At 41.5% G+C, this 19,720-nt stretch overlaps 1 protein-coding gene across 11 annotated transcripts in view; it reads left to right on the top strand.

The window, feature by feature from the left end:
- BIRC6 (baculoviral IAP repeat containing 6) overlaps positions 1 to 19,720 on the top strand; it is a 443,632-nt gene that overhangs the window by 136,942 nt on the left and 286,970 nt on the right. For 6 of the 11 annotated variants that reach the window (XM_085888090.1, XM_085888088.1, XM_085888080.1 and 3 more), the window contains 9 exons: positions 1,664 to 1,903; positions 2,026 to 2,209; positions 4,195 to 4,266; positions 4,680 to 4,787; positions 5,523 to 5,653; positions 7,733 to 7,913; positions 10,757 to 10,873; positions 11,425 to 11,564; positions 19,315 to 19,441. In XM_085888090.1, coding sequence (XP_085744216.1) covers positions 1,664 to 1,903; positions 2,026 to 2,209; positions 4,195 to 4,266; positions 4,680 to 4,787; positions 5,523 to 5,653; positions 7,733 to 7,913; positions 10,757 to 10,873; positions 11,425 to 11,564; positions 19,315 to 19,441 — 1,300 coding nt within the window. The remainder of the gene's footprint in view (positions 1 to 1,663; positions 1,904 to 2,025; positions 2,210 to 4,194; positions 4,267 to 4,679; positions 4,788 to 5,522; positions 5,654 to 7,732; positions 7,914 to 10,756; positions 10,874 to 11,424; positions 11,565 to 19,314; positions 19,442 to 19,720) is intronic. The other 5 variants (XM_085888086.1, XM_085888084.1, XM_085888085.1 and 2 more) reach the window with 4 other exon arrangements.

The raw sequence follows: 19,720 nt of genomic DNA, 5'->3' as shown, positions 1-19,720 counted from the left end.
AACACGGCGAGTGGAGTTTTAACCAAAAAGCTCTATTTTGGTCTCATCAGACCACATGACCTTCTCCCATTCCTCCTCTGGATCATCCAGATGGTCATTGGCAAACTTCAGACGGACATGGACATGCGCTGGCTTGAGCAGAGGGATCTTGCATGCGCTGCAGGATTTTAATCCATGACGGCGTAGTGTGTAACTTATGGTTTTCTTTGATACTGTGGTCCCAGCTCTCTTCAGGTCATTGACCAGGTCCTGCCGTGTCGTTCTGGGCTGATCCCTCACCTTTCTCATGATCATTGAGGCTCCAAGAGGTGAGATCTTGCATGGAGCCCCAGACCGAGAGAGATTGACTGTTATCTTGAACTTCTTCCATTTTCTAATAATTGCGCCAACAGTTGTTGCCTTCTCACCAAGCTGCTTGCCTATTGTCCTGTAGCCCATCCCAGCCTTGTGCAAGTCTACAATTTCGTCCCTGATGTCCTTCGACAGCTCTCTGGTCTTGCCCATTGTGGAGAGGTTGGAGTCTGATTGATTGAATGTGGACAGCTGTCTTTTATGCAGATAACGAGTTCAAACAGGTGCAGTTAATACAGGTAATGAGTGGAGAATGGGAGGGCTTCTTCAAGACAAAACTAACAGGTCTGTGAGAGCCGGAATTCTTACTGGTTAGTAGGTGATCAAATACTTATTTCATGCAATAAAATGCAAATTAATTATTTAAAAATCATACAATGTGATTTTCAGGATTTTTGTTTTGGATTCCATCTTTCACAGTTGAAGTGTACCTATGATAAAAATTACAGACCTCGACGTGCTTTGTAAGTGGGAAAACCTGCAAAATCGGCAGTGTATCAAATACTTGTTCTCCCCACTGTAGGTACCTGGATGTTATTGATATAGAGGGGTATAGTTATGTTGGCAGGACATTTCAGTAGCTTGAGCATTGACGGGTGATTGTGTGCATGTGTACGGAGTGTCGTTGGGGGTCTCGTCAAGGAGTGTTGTGTGGTTGATGATGTGTGTGTGTGTTTTTAAAAAAGGCTCATGCACCCTCCCCTGGATGGGAAAAAAAGAATACAAAAATGACAAAAAACTTCAAAAATAACACAAAAGGACCATTTAAATTTTTTTTATAGAAAATGGCATTTTCTTCTTTTGATCTTGTGTTGATAAATTTGTGTGGTGTTGATGTGTTGCAGGCATGATAGGCTGAATGGCCTCCACCTGTGTCTGATTTCCTTGTATTTCCTTGTAATGTGGATTAAGTCCAAGTTAGCTGCACCTATTCCTGAAGGTTTTTGTCCATACCCAGATCGACTGTGATTTTATATACTCGAGTGAGGCTCCGCGTTGTTGAATGCTCCCATCTTGGTTTGCAAAAAGAGTCCCTGTGTGAAATGCTCATGTCATGCATTGCGATATTTCGGTGATGGAAGTTAACGTGTCTGGTTGTTTGTTGTTTTTCCACATTTTATGACTATTTTTTTTTCGTTGAGGAAAGGTTCACTGTGCTAAAAAAAATAGTCTGCAATGACGTATGGAAAGCAGTTTTAAAGAAAACAGACCCTATGGTCACAAACAAGCTCGACATGCAGACCTCCTTTATTTAATTACTCCATTTAGTTTTCAATCCTGTTGCTTTTCCTTTTTAACCTTTTCTTATCAGCATTTCAAAGATTTACTGCGATTGCGTCGAGCTTCAGAGTGGCCACGGACGACAGTATCAAGTAGTGTGGAGCCGAACGAAACACAAGGAGCCATTGGCTGGGAGGGAGTGCCTGAACCGGAACCCTTGGCTTTCGCCTTGGCTCGTGAGCAGTGCCTTCCAGTTGTACGAAAGCTGTTGGCATTTCTGCTCGCCATGGATTTTACTTGTCATGCTGATCTCTTTCTGTTTGTTTGCAAGGTACAGCTCCTTTGTGATTCATGCGTTTTCCGAAGTGCTCCAACAAAATGGCTTTGAATGGGATTTAATTATTTTTTCTTTGTGTTTTATTATGCATTTGATTCCTCTATCCTGATGCCCAGGTGCTAGCTCGGCTTGCTACTTGTACACGGCCTGCCATATACCTAAGTGATCTGGCCACGGAGACTCAACTGGAGAGGCTTTTTATGCTCGTCGTTGGCTCTGATTTCAACAAAGGAACCGTGACGTGGGGCGGAGCCTGGGCACAGCATGCCCTCATCTGCATGCTCCAGGACATATTGATAGGTATAACTCGGTCTTCTACAAAGCGTGGTACCTCTTTGTGGCCTGATGTTTTGCACTCAAGATGGTGTTAGTTGTGCTCAGCCTTTGAATTCAAATAATTTCACAATGTGATTCACCTTTCTAGGGATCTTATTGAATTTTTTTTTATTTTTTTGTATTCATAGTCGAGGCTCGTGGATGAGCCAGTACATTGAATGGATCGGGATGCAACTGACAAAAGCAGGACGTAAAACACGCGTGCATGGAGAAGGAAACTCCAAGGTGGAAAAACTGGAAAATTAGGAGGGCTTTGGGTGGGGTTAATTAACTAGGGAAGGAAAGATCATGCTTTTGGATTGGGGATGATCTGAGTGATGGTGAACAGCTGTCTTGAAGATCTGAAGGGAAGAATGAGATTGAAGAGAATGTGGAAGTTGATTCCACAGGTGGGAAAAAAAAGAGGAACAAATGAGTGGAGGTGATCAGCGATCCTGGATTTAGGTAGTTTCACCAAAAGAGGGGGAATCGGGGACCGTGTGGGCCCTGCAGAGACCTGGGAGTTGGGGGAGGGAGGGAGGGGGACAAAGCACAGAATGAGCAGAAACTGCCAGACCAGAAAGGAGGTGGTAGAAGACAGAGAGACCACTGACCTGTCTGCGATGGTGAAGTGATAAGCACCTAAGCTCAGCCTCATTGCAGGAGATTTCATTAATCTTGAAGGCCTTGGTTTCCATGGCCTCAAGCTGAGGAAGAAGTGAGGCAGAGGGGCCAGCCCAGAGGGAAGCGCAGAACTACATCGTGCTGTGGATGAAGGCCTTATCGGTGGAGAATTCATACGTGCCAAGGAAGGACTTTGTACGACGGAGGATGCCCAGTTCGGGGATGGCTTTGGAGGCGAACGTTGATATGTAGTTTGCCCAAGAAAGATCAAGGCTGATAGTGATAGTCAGACCCTTGAGTTTCAATAACTGAACCTCCTCAAGAGGATTATTAAGAAAGTAGATGGGCTTTGGGGTGGGGGGGGGGGAAGTAGGTGGGTGGCTGAGTTTGCCAGACAGTCTTTTCGGAGATCGTGAGAGTGTGAAATTTGTCAGGATTGAACTTGTGATTTCTTTTTTTCAGTAATGTTGGCAGATTTCCAAGCAGATGGAAGATGACATAGCACAAATGACATGGTGAAAAGGGCAGAGAGAGGATGTGCAAGACCAGCAGAGCAGGTTTTTGGACACGTGAACTGATGCTGTCCGGTCGAGTCGCAGAGTCGGAGTCGAGGGTTGAAACGACTTTCTCCACCTTCTCAGGTGCAAAAGACACAGACTACAGGAGCAGATGGGTACCACAGGGAAGGATGGGTCCTGAGAATGAGGGGTTGGGGACACTCGATTTGGAAGCAAACACAGAATTGAGTCATTCGGCCTCCTTTCAAGCAGAGTTAGTTGTGCTGCCATTTGAAGAGAGGGAAGGGATGGAAGGGGAGCATATTGCAGAGACAGACTTAACAAGGTGCCATCAGGTTTTAGCGGAGGGAGCCAAGTTTGAAAGTTCATTCTTGAGGTTCGACAGATGTTTTCTGGCTTTCCTGAGAATGGATCTTGCCATTGATCGGATTTGCCTTCGGAAATCGGAAGAGAAAGAGAAAGGTTCGATCGGAAGAGAAAGATAGTTATTTCAGAGCAACTGCTTCACCAACGGATTCAGTGCAGCATGGGCAGGAAGAGGGGTAGGATAATTGAAGATGAGATGGAATGAATCTATGATCGAGAGAGAGCATGTTTCTGTGGAAGAATTCCCAGGCCAAGTTACCACCAGGCGCAGTGGATATGCGAGACCAGTCCTGAAGAGAGATTGCTGCTCATGGTCCCTGCCAATCTGCTTGAGTGAAATGCCAGACTCTCCGGCATTGAAGCAGCTCTCTGAGAATAGCCAGAGAGATGTTGATTTTAATTTGGTCAATAATGCTGGTTAATCATTAGATCAATCATGCTGCAATTTCTGCTTGTTCACAGGGGAGCTGCAGGTTTGTGGTGCAGTCGACGCTGTCGATGAGGGCTCGTTGGTGGAAGATCGATCTTTCCGGGGTAACATATCTGCAATTCTGAAACTCCTGATAATATTGTCTTCTCATTACATTGAAGCAATGGTTGTTAAACAAGATGAAGCAATACCTGAAAACAATGCAAGTAATCTTTGACAGAGAGTTAATCTATTGGGAAGCAGCACTTATGTGTGTGAACATACTTAATGTACAGCTATGCGGCTTCAAGACCATTTATTAACACTAGGGATGTACCTTTGGAGTCAATGTGCCATAATGACATTGGCTGAGTCTCGAGAGAAGTGTCACATGGACACCATCAATGAAGATCGTGATGATTATTTTGCATGACTGTCTCTGCGTTTGTCCCAAAATACAAACTCTCCTTATTTGATATTACGAAAGTAAAAATGCTCATTTTCTCTTCTTTGCTTGTTTTTGTATTACTTTGTCCAGATGTTGTCGCGGTGTCCATTGTAGAGGCTGAGGACGACCCCCAGCCATCCACTTCTTTCAATCTTCCAGACATTCCTGAGAGCGAGCCCGTCACGCCCGATATCACAGGCATGGCTTATTGAGTTCTAAATTGTCTGTCTTTCTTTCAGTCTCAACTTCATCAATCATGAAAGTTTTGTTGCTCTCACTTCATACCCCCATTCCGGAATAATTTTGGAAAAGTTCAGACGCGCGAGCAGGGACCAGCAAGTGCTTTGCTTGAAATAAAAAGTCAATGACAGGTTGAATAAACAGGGAAGTTGATTATATATTATGTTGGCTGAACTTACAAGATAATTTATTGTTTCATACTTGAAACTTCCTGAAATTATTATTATTATTTTTTTTAATGTATTGCCTTCAATTTTCAATTCATGTTTTTCTCTAATTTACTTGCGAACATGATTCCTGCCCTATTCTGCAAAAAAGTTGTTTTGTTATATTTTTAAGTCCAGCCCACCTTTTAAATGTTTTAGTGTCAGATATTTTACGTTTAGGAGCACAATTGCCACACACATGACAAAAATGGGTGAAATATTTTACCTTAAAAAAAATCTTTTTGACCCAAGATTCTTCATTTTAAGTTATTCTGAGCTAAAGCTGTAAAAAAAAAAGTTTTATGCTTGTTTGTGTGGGCGAGGAAGGGATGGGATGGAATGGGGAGGGGGGGGGTGGTGGTGTGCGTTCACCATTTTTGGAGATATATCATGGTCATTGCTCCAAATATTATCTCACTCAATGCTCCTTATTTTATTTCAACAAATGTGGCCATATTGAAATAATAATAATGTTTTTCTTTTGCAGCTGTCCCCCCTTCGCCATCACCAATGGACAAGGACAAAGATTTGGATATGTTACAGGATTTTTCCGAACTTCATGTCCTTCCATTTGATGTCGACCTTGATGAGGATCTACATGCCACCAAAGTTTTCAAGGTATATGATTTATATTTATATTGGATTGTAATTAGTGAGCCTCAGCAGGTTTGAATCAAACTTTGCCAAACAAAAAAAAAAACTCTAACATGAAATTATTGTTTAGTTAATTTTCTCCCCAATTTTTGGGGTATAGCTTGAATTAGCATTTAATTAGCATTAAACTACTCCGTGTTTCATGGTCATTTTTGCCCCCTCTGCATTTCTTTGTTTGTTTAATCCCTTCCACATTTCTAATTTGTCTCTTTCCCCATCCCAGCACATTTGTTCATTGGTCTCTTCCCAGCACATTTGTTCATTGGTCTCTTCGCAGCACATTTGTTCATTGGTCTCTTCCCAGCACATTTGTTCATTGGTCTCTTCCCAGCACATTTGTTCATTGGTCCCTTCCCAGCACATTTGTTCATTGGTCTCTTCCCAGCACATTTGTTCATTGGTCTCTTCCCAGCACATTTGTTCATTGGTCTCTTCCCAGCACATTTGTTCATTGGTCTCTTCCCAGCATGTTTCTTCTTTGTTGTTTTTCCAGCACATTTGTTCATTGGTCTCTTCCCAGCACATTTGTTCATTGGTCTCTTCCCAGCACATTTGTTCATTGGTCTCTTCCCAGCACATTTGTTCATTGGTCTTTTCCCCAGCACATTTGTTCATTGGTCTCTTCCCAGCACATTTGTTCATTGGTCTCTTCCCAGCACATTTGTTCATTGGTCTCTTCGCAGCATATTTGTTCATTGGTTTCTTCCCAGCACATTTGTTCATTGGTCTTTTCCCCAGCACATTTGTTCATTGGTCTCTTCCCAGCACATTTGTTCATTGGTCTCTTCGCAGCATATTTGTTCATTGGTCTCTTCCCAGCACATTTGTTCATTGGTCTTTTCCCCAGCACATTTGTTCATTGGTCTCTTCCCAGCACATATGTTCATTGGTCTCTTCCCAGCACATTTGTTCATTGGTCTCTTCACAGCACATTTGTTCATTGGTCTCTTCACAGCACATTTGTTCATTGGTCTCTTCCCAGCACATTTGTTCATTGGTCTCTTCCCAGCACATTTGTTCATTGGTCTTTTCCCCAGCACATTTGTTCATTGGTCTTTTCCCAGCACATTTGTTCATTGGTCTTTTCCCAGCACATTTGTTCATTGGTCTTTTCCCAGCACATTTGTTCATTGGTCTTTTACCCAGCATGTTTCTTCATTGGTCTTTTCCCAGCACATTTCTTCATTTGGACTATTCCCAGCACATTTGTTCATTGGTCTTTTCCCAGCACATTTGTTCATTGGTCTTTTACCCAGCATGTTTCTTCATTGGTCTTTTCCCAGTACATTTCTTCATTTGGACTATTCCCAGCACATTTGTTCATTGGTCTCTTCCCAGCACATTTCTTCATTGGTCTCTTCCTCGCACATTTCTTCATTGGTCTCTTCACAGCACATTTGTGCATTGGTCTCTTCCCAGCACATTTCTTCATTGGTCTCTTCCTCGCACATTTCTTCATTGGTCTCTTCACAGCACATTTGTGCATTGGTCTCTTCCCAGCACATTTCTTCATTTGGACTATTCCCAGCACATTTGTTCATTGGTCTTTTCCCAGCACATTTGTTCATTTGGACTATTCCCAGCACATTTCTTCATTTGGACTATTCCCAGCACATTTCTTCATTTGGACTATTCCCAGCACATTTCTTCATTTGGACTATTCCCAGCACATTTCTTCATTGGTCTCTTCCCAGCACATTTCTTCATTGGTCTCTTCCTCGCACATTTGTTCATTGGTCTCTTCCCAGCACATTTGTTCATTGGTCTCTTCCCAGCACATTTGTTCATTGGTCTCTTCCCAGCACATTTGTTCATTGGTCTCTTCCCAGCACATTTGTTCATTGGTCTCTTCCCAGCACATTTGTTCATTGGTCTCTTCCCAGCACATTTGTTCATTGGTCTTTTCCCCAGTGTGTTTCTTTATTGGTCTCTTCCCCAGCACCTTTATTCTTTTCTCTTTTTCCCAGCACATTTCCTTCATTTTTCTCATCCAATATATATTTTTTTGTGTTTGTGTGCATGTGCGCGTGCCTCCTCTGTTAGCCTGCTAGTTCTTCGTGGCCTGAGCACTGGGGATGGCCAGACAACACCAGCTTTGGATACCCTCCACAGATAAGCTCAATGAGCAAACCCTGTGGTAGCAGCGGGAACAACAACAACAATGGAAATGGCAGCAAGAGTGCCCCAAATATAGCTTCGGTGCTTGTCTCACAAGGTAACCAAGGTTGGTTGGGGAAAGGTGGTGGTTCATTGTTCATTGTTGAACTGATGAAAGAAAGACGACATTCATTTTTTTAAACTACAAAAGCAATGTGATCATTTCTAGTCGTCGTCGTTATTTCCATGGTAGCAGTGTCCCATGTCCTGCTGGTCTCTTCATTATGATTTTGAGATCTGTTCCATTTTACACTAAGATGTTAATAATATCTACACAGCATAAAGCATTGAAAACGAGAACGGCACTCAGTAGAGCACATATCTCTGCCAAGCTGAACAGTTTACGTTTTACATCCCACTGAAAGACCTGATATGGATTTGGCCCTGAACCAAAATCGAATCAGCTTGTTCTTGTCACCTAATCAACTCGTCCACCTAGTTTTGTCAAAACTCATGCACAACTTTTTCAGGTATCGTGCTATATATTGTTTTTGGCCCCATCACTCGATGGTGAAGAATCGGTGAAAAATTCTCAGATCCAGATTCGGACCTTCACCAAAATCGAATAACTTCTTCCTTGTCACACATCCAAACTGCCCAACAAGTTTCGTCCGAATCTGTCCACAACTTTTTGAGATATCATGTTCACAGACAAGCAGACACACAGGGTTGAAAACATAACTTAACGTCTGTCCACCGTTGGTGGCAGAGGGTAACGATTATGAAAATGGTAATGGCCAAAAATGTGGAAATGGCAAATACGACAGGTTTGCCACCCATTTAAAATTGTCCTCATTGGAGCATTTCCATGTGCTGGTAATTTACATAACCAACCAATCCACCAAAGTGATTGTTATCCTTCCATTCAGAAAGTGCAAAACCACTCCGAGTTCTTAAAAGTGCAGGCAGTTAGTGATGATTCCCATTCCTGAAATACCCATACCAGACTTCAAGAAATTTCAGGTTTTGACTGGTGCAAGACACTTAACTCTGGATAAATGCAAACGAGATTAAATATTTGAATAGGAGCTGTATGAAAGACTGATTAGGGTTGGTTTTTATTTTCTTTCACGGTTAACGCCTGAAACATCAGCTTCTTGCTTTCAATAGCAGCAGCATACCTCATTCATTATTCTGTTGATTTAATCTATTATTCTACCTGTCCACTCATGCAGACTGATACTTGCCTTCACCAGCAAGACAAGTTCTTTATTGTAACACTACAAAACACACTGTTGCTCGTTGCCCTTGGCATTCAAAGAAAGCTGTTCACATGAAGTCTGCAAACCACCTGGTCTATTTTGTTTATAGTGCAGAAGCTGCTGTCCAGACAAAAAACATACTCTGAGATGGCAAGCATTTTGTAACCTTTTGGAAGACACGAGGGGATCTTTGACGTCCACTAACTAATGCTAGAGATGGGACACCCAGCTTAATGTAAGTCCGCAGGAGTTTGCACGCACTGTTGAACCGCTTTGCCTGTGAAACATCATGGTGACAGTAGCTTGGCAGAGATTTCATCACAGAGGCGAGTCTACCTCGTGGCTATCCTGCTACCAACCCCCCTCACCCTCCTCCCATGCACACAGGACTAGTGCGTTGTACAACTTTTTCACCTTTCTTTATACTTTGTTATACCAGGAGTACACAAACATTCACAATTTTGTGGCAAGTGTTCATTTTTTTTTGGGGGGTTGTTTTTTTATGACTCCTGTATGTGATTATAATTTGCGTTCAATATTTATTTCCAATACTGTTCTTTCAGTACATGTTCTATAAATATAGCCTTACCTTTAAACAACCCATTATATTCCTCAAATATTTTGAATTAATCCCCAATAAATAATATTTTCATGAATTGTTTCCAATGAAGTAATATTTTTCGACGAACTGTGAAATTATTTTTCCTCTCGTCTGTGAACAATTCCTCCTCTGTGTGTGTGATGTCAGGATTTATGATAAAGATGATCACTTTGAGCTAGGTCAGGTAATTTGGTTGGTTCGACTGTCTGCTTTTTCGGTCATCTCTACCGAGATGACCAAATGTCCGTCCGTCCGTCCGTACGTCCGTCAACAATTTTTCTTTCCGATCTTGATGAAACTTAGTATGTGGGTAGAGGTCGATGAGTGTTGCACAACGATATAATTTTTGTCCGGGTTCAAGGTCAGGGACGAGGTCACGAGGTCACGTAAGTTATAAAAATCGCCATTTTCAAAACCTATCTAGTCTGCCATTCTACAAGATATTCGGCAACTGTTTATTGATTCTGATAGTAAAAAATATTATCTTGTATCTAACCGGACAGATTTTTGAATTTCCTTCCCGTTTGATCGTCATGTGATCTGGAAGATGGACAAAAACGCCGATGTGATTTGCAAAGAAGGAAGGAAGGAGAAATGAAATATAAATATAAAACACATTTTTAGCCTTTTATATTTATACATTTTCCGCCGAAGGTGCAAAAGTTTCAAAACCCGAAATGTTAACGTCGGCATTTATTTTCAAAATATAATTTCGTGCGCGTGCGCCAAAATGCCGAGTCATCTTTAACCAAACTGCGCAGTTTGAGCTGCGCAGTAGAACTGCACAGTAGTCTTCGGTCATAACTGAACATTGAGAACTTGTGGTTTTTTTGAGATGACCGTCACCCCCACACGGGGGTAATTTTTATCATACCGTTTTTTTCATTTATACAAAAAATGTTGGCAGCTGTTGTCATGCTTTTGCAGTTCTTCCATGTTATCATATTGTTGAAAGGTTACCCTTTGTTACTTTTTCTTTTACGTGCAATTAAATTTTGTTTTTATTTCTTCATAAGAATATTTGAGTTCTTTGATAAAAAATTTCCATTTGAACTGCCTGTTGTGATCCTGTTTCTGTGTGTACTTGCTTGTTGCATCCGTTTGCAGCAGTAGATGCACGGCTTGAAGTCGGGCTTGAGCAGCAGGCCGAGCTGGCATTGAAAATGATGGCGACTGTGGCAGCAGACTCGGTGCTCCGTGCTCTCACAGCCACGTCTCCTGCTCGTGAGTTTGTTCCCTGCTGTTTTGCTAAGAAACCTTAAAAGCCATCCTCCATTCCACCTGTTTTTGTTGTTTCACAGCTGGTGGAAGCCACTGTTACTATCAATTGAGTGTTGATTAGTTGAACCTGAGCTAGTAGTTTTCTGTATTTTTCATGCTTGTTCATTGTCTTTCCACTTGGCTGGAGAATCCTGGCTCTTATACTGATCAATTATGAAAACATGATAATTGAATTCATGTGTCCCACCATCTGTTTGGTAGTTTTTGCCATCAGGGAACTTTGCTGTTTTTTGGAAGCTGTTGGTACTTATTTCAACTCCCTCTCTGTCGACAGTTGACAGTTTAGTTTGAGCTTCTTTGATGGTTATCCTTGGGCTGAGTGGCAACATTATCTATGTTGATGACATCAATAGTGAATTTTATTCTGTTTTGAAAATATTTCCAATATATTGGTTGGAGAAGTTGAAAAGCTGCTGTGTCCACTATTGAATAATATTTCTTTCTTTCCCAAAAATCATTTTGCATACCCATTCCTTGTATCGTGCACCTATCAGCAGGTGTAACTCGCCCAGCCTCCAGCTCTGCTGAGGCTTTCTTGCAGTTTCTGCAGCAAGCTGGCCCATCGGTTTCTGCACCCATGTTAAGTGCCTGCTTTAACCGTCTCTTTGCTGCTCTCCAATTGCACCAAGTGCAGGTAATGTGTGCTTGAATTCACTTGCTGCTTTTTCTTGGGTGTTGTGTATTATAAGTCTTTCCACTATGTCTTGCTCCCCTTTTTATTAACATGGTTTTTGAGAAAAATTGTACAAAGAAAAATTGTACACCTTTTGGAAAGTTTTTGAAACCATTTTTAGTGCCCTCATAACTCCCAAATTGAATATCTAATCCTTGAAAACCATTCAAGTTTGGCAGCATTTACATTTTAGAGGAACATTGGTCACAACAAACCATACCAGTCCTCAATAGCTTGGTTGTGAACCTGTGTCATCACGTGGTGAAGCAACTTGTCATAATATAAATGGGCCTCAACATTCGTTCACAATACGATTTTGCACAAGGTTTCAGGAATTGAACATTCAGCTATCTGCAAAAAGATCTTCAAATTCTTCATTTTCAAACAAGCTTGACCGTAATTTGAGTAAAATGGAGGAAAGGGACACTGGGGGTTTAAATGTTTGAAAATCTATAAACCTAACCTTTCACAGACTACAGGAACACTGGTCTATTTGAGCACTTGAGTCAAAATTAAAGTAAAGAAGAATGAGCTGAAAAACACTTGGCATGATGATGGCGTTTGAAATGCAGAAATAACAAGGCAATGAATGCTCCATTACATCTAATTACAAGTATTTACTGGATTTGCATGATGGTCATGCTTGAATGAGTGATAATGCTGAGATTATCTGAACAACTATCTGCTTGATGTAAATTAATGTGTTGGATGAAGAATCCTCTGCATTAACTCCCACTTTATGTAAACGGAGACCTGCTTGATGTAATTACAAAGATGTGTGATGAATGTGTGCGGTAACCCTGAAACTTGTACATGAAACCTGCATCAACTATTTGACTGCATGCATCACAGGATCTTCCTATTCAAGTAACTGTTGTTAGAACTTTCAGTTTATAAAAGAAAGACATGATAACAAAGTTCTATATTATTTCAGCTAATTATTGGGACCCTATATTTTATTACAGGAAGCCTGGTGTTGGCGCAGTGGTTAGGGCAGCGGCTTGGGATCCAAAAGGTCCTGAGTTCAAGCCCCGTTGGGCCACTGAATTATACACCAGGGGGTTGACTCAGCCTGTCATCCTTCCGAGGTCGGCGAAATGAGTACCAGTGTACTGGGCCGGTGTATACCCCGGTGAGAATAGGTGTACCATATCCCTGTGTCGTAAGAGGCGACCAGGGTTGCGTCAGGAAGGGCATCCGGCGTAAAACATGTGCCAAATCACTATGTGGATCACACGGATGATCCTCTGTGGCGACCCCTAATGGGAGCAGCCGAAAGAAGAAGAAGATATTTTATTACAGGGTCGTAATCCCACTCCTGACACCAGTTGTTGTTCTGAGAGTTAGAGCGTGCTTCACTGTCATGTTTTATATGTTGATGGTATGCTTCAAGATAATGAATGTCAGGGTCTTCTCTTATCCATGGCTGGGACAAGGCGGAAGTACATGGCATAATTGGATGAAGGAAGGAGAAGGTCCAAAGAATTACTTTTTAGAGGAACATTTTAGAGGAACATAAGCAATCACTAATAAGCTACTGCATATGCAAATTAATTTACCTTCAAGGCTGAAAAACAGAAATTGAAGTTTTAATTGAGAAGCAGGAGGATATCATCCCCAAATCCAATAACAGAATTTTCTTTGCGACTAAGTTTGGCGGTCAAATTTAGGCAGTGCTTCAAAGCTTCCAGTAATGAATGATAGCATGATCTGTCAAGTACTTGTGTTGTAGATGTTGAAAGTTTGACTCTATACTGAATGTTCCAAAGCTCTTTTGGAAGCACTTTTTTTAAGCACAGCCCCTCTTTTCTTTTTTCTTACTTATCATTTTTACCTCCTCCACCAACGATCGACGGAGGTTGTGTTTTCACCCCTGTTTGTCTGTTTGTCTTTGAGCAGATTATCTCAAAAAGTTATGGATGGATTTTTACTAAACTTGGTAGACGGGTTGGATGTGCGACAAGGACGGATTGATTAGATTCTGGTGAAGACCTGTATCCGGATACGATAATTATTTAATTGATTCTTCACCATTGAAAGATGAGTCCAAAAACGATACACAGTAAACCTTCAAATATCAAGGGTTTGAATATCATGGATTTCAACCAATCGCGGGCAACCTATTTTGTTCCGATTTCGTTATCACGGGATTTCATTTTGGCCAATCGTGGTTTTTTCAATCCTAAGATGAGTCATCGTTTGTGTTTGCATGTACGATTACCTCCCATTACAAGCGTTTTGTTATTTCTTGTGCACAATTTTAATGGTGCCCAAACATGAAATGATGGACAAAATTAATTGTGCCAAAAGGCAGAGAAAGGTTATGATGTTGGGTGAAAAAAATTGAGTTATTAGGTAGGTTGTTAGATAGAAAAATGTCGGTGAAAGTGCAGAATCTTTGGGCTGCCATTACGGGATCAATGAATCGACTGTGGTATATCCATTAAATTGAGACAAATATTTGTGCAAGTGTTGCTGCCAGCGATCCGCAAAATAAAAAGTGTCAATCCAGTCCCGTGATCCTCTTATTGAAAGGTTGGAAAAAGCCTTAATTTTTGGATTGAGGACAGTGCCTCAATCCAAAAATTGCACAGACAAACAAAAAAGTGCCTGTGTGTGGACCGGTGATACTGTAGAAATCATTCTGCATTTACCAACGCTTCCATGAGACACCCGGGGTCGTAGACTCCAATTCAACCATGGCTATCCACAAGTTCCACGCCAGCTGGGGCTGGTTTGAGAATTTCAAAAGAAGCTATGGTTTCCATCACGTAAAATTAGTCAGGAAAGCAGCATCGGCAGAACATGATGCTGCCAAAAACTATGGTACCCACTGCAGCTCATTGAACTTATCAACACGAAGGGATTATGCCGAAGCAGGTTTTTAACGCTAACGAGAAAGGATTATTCTGGAAGAGGATGCCAGCTCGTACCTTCCTGTCCACGCAGGAAAGATCTGCTCCAGGGTTCAAGGCAGCCAAGAATCATCTTACCCTACCCTAATCCTATGTGGTAATGCAGCAGGTGACTTAGTCGTAAAGCCAATGCTGCTCTTCCGATCACTGAATCCCCTCCATGCTCACCACTCCCAGCTCTAACAGCATCATCATCATCCCGAGCTAACGCTTGTGTTTTCTATTTACAGCAGAGTGCAGTACGTAATGTTCTTACCCTCACCCACCTCGCTGTTTTGTAAAAATCACCTTATTACCTCTGCCACCAAAGGTGGAAGGAGGTTATGTTTTCACCTCGTCTGTCTTGTTTGTTTGTCTGTTTGTCAATCGCCAACAGGTCACAATTCTAAACCGATCGTCATGAAACTTTACCAAATTGTAGAGGTAGTCTTAACTGAGAAGCCTATTGATTTTGAGGTCAAATTTCTAAAATCGTCATCTTTTTCATCCGATTGACTTGAAAGTTGAACAGCAATTGCAAAGTGCATTACTGAATTGGGAAACCAATTATTATTGAGATCAAAAGGTCAAACGTCAACTCGAGGGTAAACATCTAAAATCATCAATTTTCAATTGGAAAATCGTCACTTTACATGCTATTAACTTGAGGATGAAACAGCAATTCCATAGTCCATCACTGAATTGGGGGAAAAAAAACTATTTTTGAAGTCAAAATGTCAAAGGTCAACTCAAGGTCAAACTTCTAAAATCATCAAATTTCATCAGAAAAATTGTCAATTTTCATCCGATTAACCTGAAAATCAAAGAGCAATTGAATAGTGCATCACTGAATTGGGAAAGCAACTAATTTTGAAGTTAAAAGGTTAAAGGTCAACTCAAGGTCAAACTTATAAAATCAATTTCAATCTGAAAAATAATAATTTTTCATCCGATTGACCTGAGCTTCGATAAAGATTGTTAATTTTAATCTTTATGAAATGGACAATTTGATGTATCCACGGCAACCTTTGGAGAGGGAGGTGGATTTTGTAAGTACCGTTTTCTGCACGACGTCTTTATTGTTTGTTTATTTGTCTGTCTGTGTGCAGGATATCTCAAAAAGTGGACGGATCTGGATGAAATTTGGTGGGCAGTTTGGGTGTGTGACAAGGGCGAACTGATTTGATTTTGGTGAAGATCCAGATCCGGATCTGGATAGCAGACTTATTTAATTTTTCTTCAAGTGATTCTTCACCATTGAGAGATCGGGCAAAAAACGATATATCGCATGATATTCCAAAAATGTATTGGGCCAGATATGTTCATGTGGATCAGGCATTGGGTGGAGGTATGTGCTCCACCGAGTGCCCTTCTAGTTTTACGTGTTTATTTCAATTGTGATGTGTTTATTTCTGACTGCCGCCAACCTTCCTCAATATTTTCTCGAAGCCCAGGAACCAAACCCCTTTTTTTCTAACAGTCCCTTGGTTTTAATTGTTGTGGTTTAACCTAACCCCCATGATATTTAAGTGTTTACTGTGCAGCACAGTATCTCAAAAAGTTGTGGACGGGTTATGATTGGTAACTTGGTGGATGAGTTGCGTAGGTGATGAGAACAAGATGATTCAATTTTGGTTTTGCTGATTCGACGTGAAACCTTCATACACATGATTGACTAGCCATGGGGAATGTAGTTTGAATTTTTTTTTCATATTCACCTTCATTGATGCAATTCAGCCTTAATGTGTACAAAAGTGTTTGTTAAATATCCCAGTAATTAATCGATGATGTGATCAATAAAGCTACTGACAATGACAATGTATGTGACATAATAGGGTGCATGGATGATATGGGTATATGAGCCATAATAGCAGTGAGCCATAATAATAGTGTGTTCAGTTAACGATGGTATTTTTGTTCAGAATGAGTGTACAAGGCGAGATTATGCGCTCTATCGAGTGCCGTTCTCGTTTTGAACTGAAGTCGATAATTGTCCAATGGATTCCGAGTAATGTGAAGGCTCGTGGTGTGGGAAACAAGTTATGGGTGACGTTTCGATCAATAGCCCTTCATATAAGCAAAAGGGAAGGCCAATGCTCGCAATGGCCAGCAGAACCTCGTTTCCCCTCGCAGGAAACATGTTCTTGTCAACTTTGAGTTGATAAAACACAATACATGTCCATAATTATCCAAGTCTTCAGTTGTTTTGTTGCATGCAACTCGTCGACCAGCTTCTTTACTGCTAAACCTAAATGTCTTTTTCTTGTTTTGTCCAAGCTTTGTTTAACAAGCTTTGTTGAGTTGCTTAATGCAGTTATGACTGATTCTATAATAAACCTTGACATTAATCTTCTTCCTAAAGCTGTGATTATGGCACAACTTCACCAATGTGCTCTTATGCAAATAGCTTTTGTATGTACATCTTACATTTTGTTATTCAATTACCGATATAAGTGACTAACAGAGACACCCCGCGTTGCCGGGCAACGCGGGGTCGCTTTGCTGATGGAAATATTCAGAGAGGGGGGGGGGAGAGACAGAGAGGGGTGGCAGAGAGAGGAGAGTGGGAGGGAGAAAGGAAAGGAAGGTGGCGGTGGGGGGGGGAGCGAAGCCTCACCACTTGTTGCTATTCTGTTCACTCTGAGATGGAGTAGTGGGAGAGAGAGGGGGTGGGAGGGAAGAGGGAGGAGTGAGAGGGAAGAGTGAGGAGAGGAAAGAGGAGGGGAGAAGGGTTGAAAATCCGGCAGATGTGCCACCCAGTTTAACATGCATCCGAGGATCAGTACACACATTGATGAATTGCCCTGCCTGTGAAACACCTGAGAGGACAGATTATTTATAGTTGAGTCAGGATTCAAACCAAGGCTAGGCAGTTTCGAGCAAGTGTGCATTACCTCTCAACCATCATGTTTGTCCCGCTGCTTTTAATCCTCTTATTTATTTTGCCTTCCTAACTCCTCAGCTTAATATATTTTCACGCTTTCTATATTGATTCGGCGGCAGTGAGACACCTCACACAAACTGCCATGTTTGCATGATGTTTCCTGCTCTTGTTAATCTATTTTTGTTCTCCCTGTCATCGTAATCAGCAAATAAACTTTGTATTCTCTACCATCTATTGTATCATTTTTCCATGAGTTTTAGTATGTTATACAAAGGCTCAAATTCCTGCTGTTGCAGCACAATTATCTTAAAACAAAGAAATAAAATGACCGCTGCGTAATGGCGTCATGTGTTGGGCCAGACGTCTTTTTTTCAAACCTTGCACGGAAGCAAACATGGGATATCATTTTGCTTGTAACAGTCATTGTAAATTCTGGTGAGCAAATGAGTTATAAGTGCCATGTCACTGTCTGGCAGACAGAAAGTAACTGTTTGATGCCCCACAAATGTTTTTTCTTTCCTCTGCATTTGTGAATTAACATACCTTCACTGGGCAGTGTATATCCGACAGCTGCTGCGATCGCTTCATGCAGACAAAACGTGCATTACCTCGTTTGAGTTGTAATCGAAATGTACCTTTGTTTCCTCAAAACGATATCTTCATTTAATGATCGGAGGCTCGTTGTTCAGTCTTCAAATGCACATCAGAGGCCTACAAACAATCTGAGCTATAGTGAAAATGACGGCGGCGATTTCTGGACGGCTGGATGGAAAGGAGCCGGAAGGCGTGGCCCACCCACAGACATAAACTCACATACATATATATATATATATATATATATATATATATATATATATATATATATATATATATATATATATATATATATATATATATATATATATATATATATATACATACATACATACATACATACATACATGTTGTTGTTTGTCTTTCGGCTGCTCCCGTTAGGGGTCGCCACTGCGGATCATCCGTTATGATCCGCATACTGATTTGGCACAGGTTTTACGCCGGATGACCTTCCTGGCGCAACCCTGGTCGCTTCTTACGACACAGGGATAAGGATTGGGTTTCGCCACGATTCCGGCCTGCCCTACACCCTCTCATAGCGCGGCCCAGCGCAGAGCTCCCGCCCTCAAGCGATCCTCCAACCCAAGCCTCTGAGTAGCCGGATTACAGGCGCACACCACTACGCCCGGTTATACACACACACACACACACACACACACACACACACACACACACACACACACACACACACACACACACACACACACACACACACCATATATTAGAAGATGTGTTCAAGATGGTGAAATAAAGTTCTCAAAAATCACAATTTAATTACCTCCCACTAAACTGGGTTATAATTTTTTTTTTTTCAGAATCATATATGACCCTGTACAGAAGGGGATATCAGTTTTATTTTGTTACTCTTTTGCTTTCACTGAAATAATGTCCAACCTTTTATTTTTTTTTCTCACTGCACAGCAACAGTGCCGCTTCAGAATTTTGCAATTTCAGACTTCCTGGGTTCAGACTTGTGAATTAATTAGGGAGATGTAATTGTTCTTTGTGATGTGATGTTCACATTTCGGCTCAGTGGGTCAAATTTTGTCTCTGCAACTTCACCACTACCGGTGTATACTCCCATTCAGCTCATACTCCCCCTGTCTTCTTTCGTTTTACGTCTTGCTTTGAACAATCCACAACAATGTCACACCATGTATGTGACTGGATCAATTGGACAAAGGAGTTTTCCTCCTGCTGAGCCATTCAGGTTTTATCAACTGCTTGAGATATAATAACATCCATTTGCAAGTGAGCCTACAGTTTGCACAACAAATAATATTGTGTTTTTTGTGTGCCAAATCCTTTTTAACCTTTATTGTATTTTTTTTTCTTTTAGCTTGGTTCCTTACTTCATCTATGGTTGACATTGAGCCAGACAATGGGACCAGCTGCAGTTGTGGAAACGGGCTCGGAGCTCTATAGCTTTTCAGCATGCCGTCAACCAGCAGTTCCTCTCAGTCAGGGTGAGGTCTCACAGTTGCCGCATCATCGTCCAGTTGCTCCACCCTATTTGAATAAACTTAATTGCTTGACGTGTATGTTTATGCCTCTGCAGCCGAAGGCGGAGGCATTGTTTTCGGGTTGTCCGTCCGTCCGTCCATGTGTCCATCCGTTATCAGTGTTTGTTATCACAAAAACTTGTGAGCCACTGAAGGGATTGCAACCAAACTTGCCAGCAGTATGGACTGTAATACAAAGATGAACTGTTTCAATATTAGGTTCAACAGGTCAAAGGCCACCCA

The sequence above is a fragment of the Eptatretus burgeri genome, chromosome 7 (genome assembly GCF_056783735.1).
Source record: "Eptatretus burgeri isolate ZD-2024b chromosome 7, Ebu_testis_v1, whole genome shotgun sequence".
NCBI classification, from domain to species: Eukaryota; Metazoa; Chordata; class Myxini; order Myxiniformes; family Myxinidae; genus Eptatretus; species Eptatretus burgeri.
This window is presented reverse-complemented; position numbering and strand designations above follow the sequence as displayed.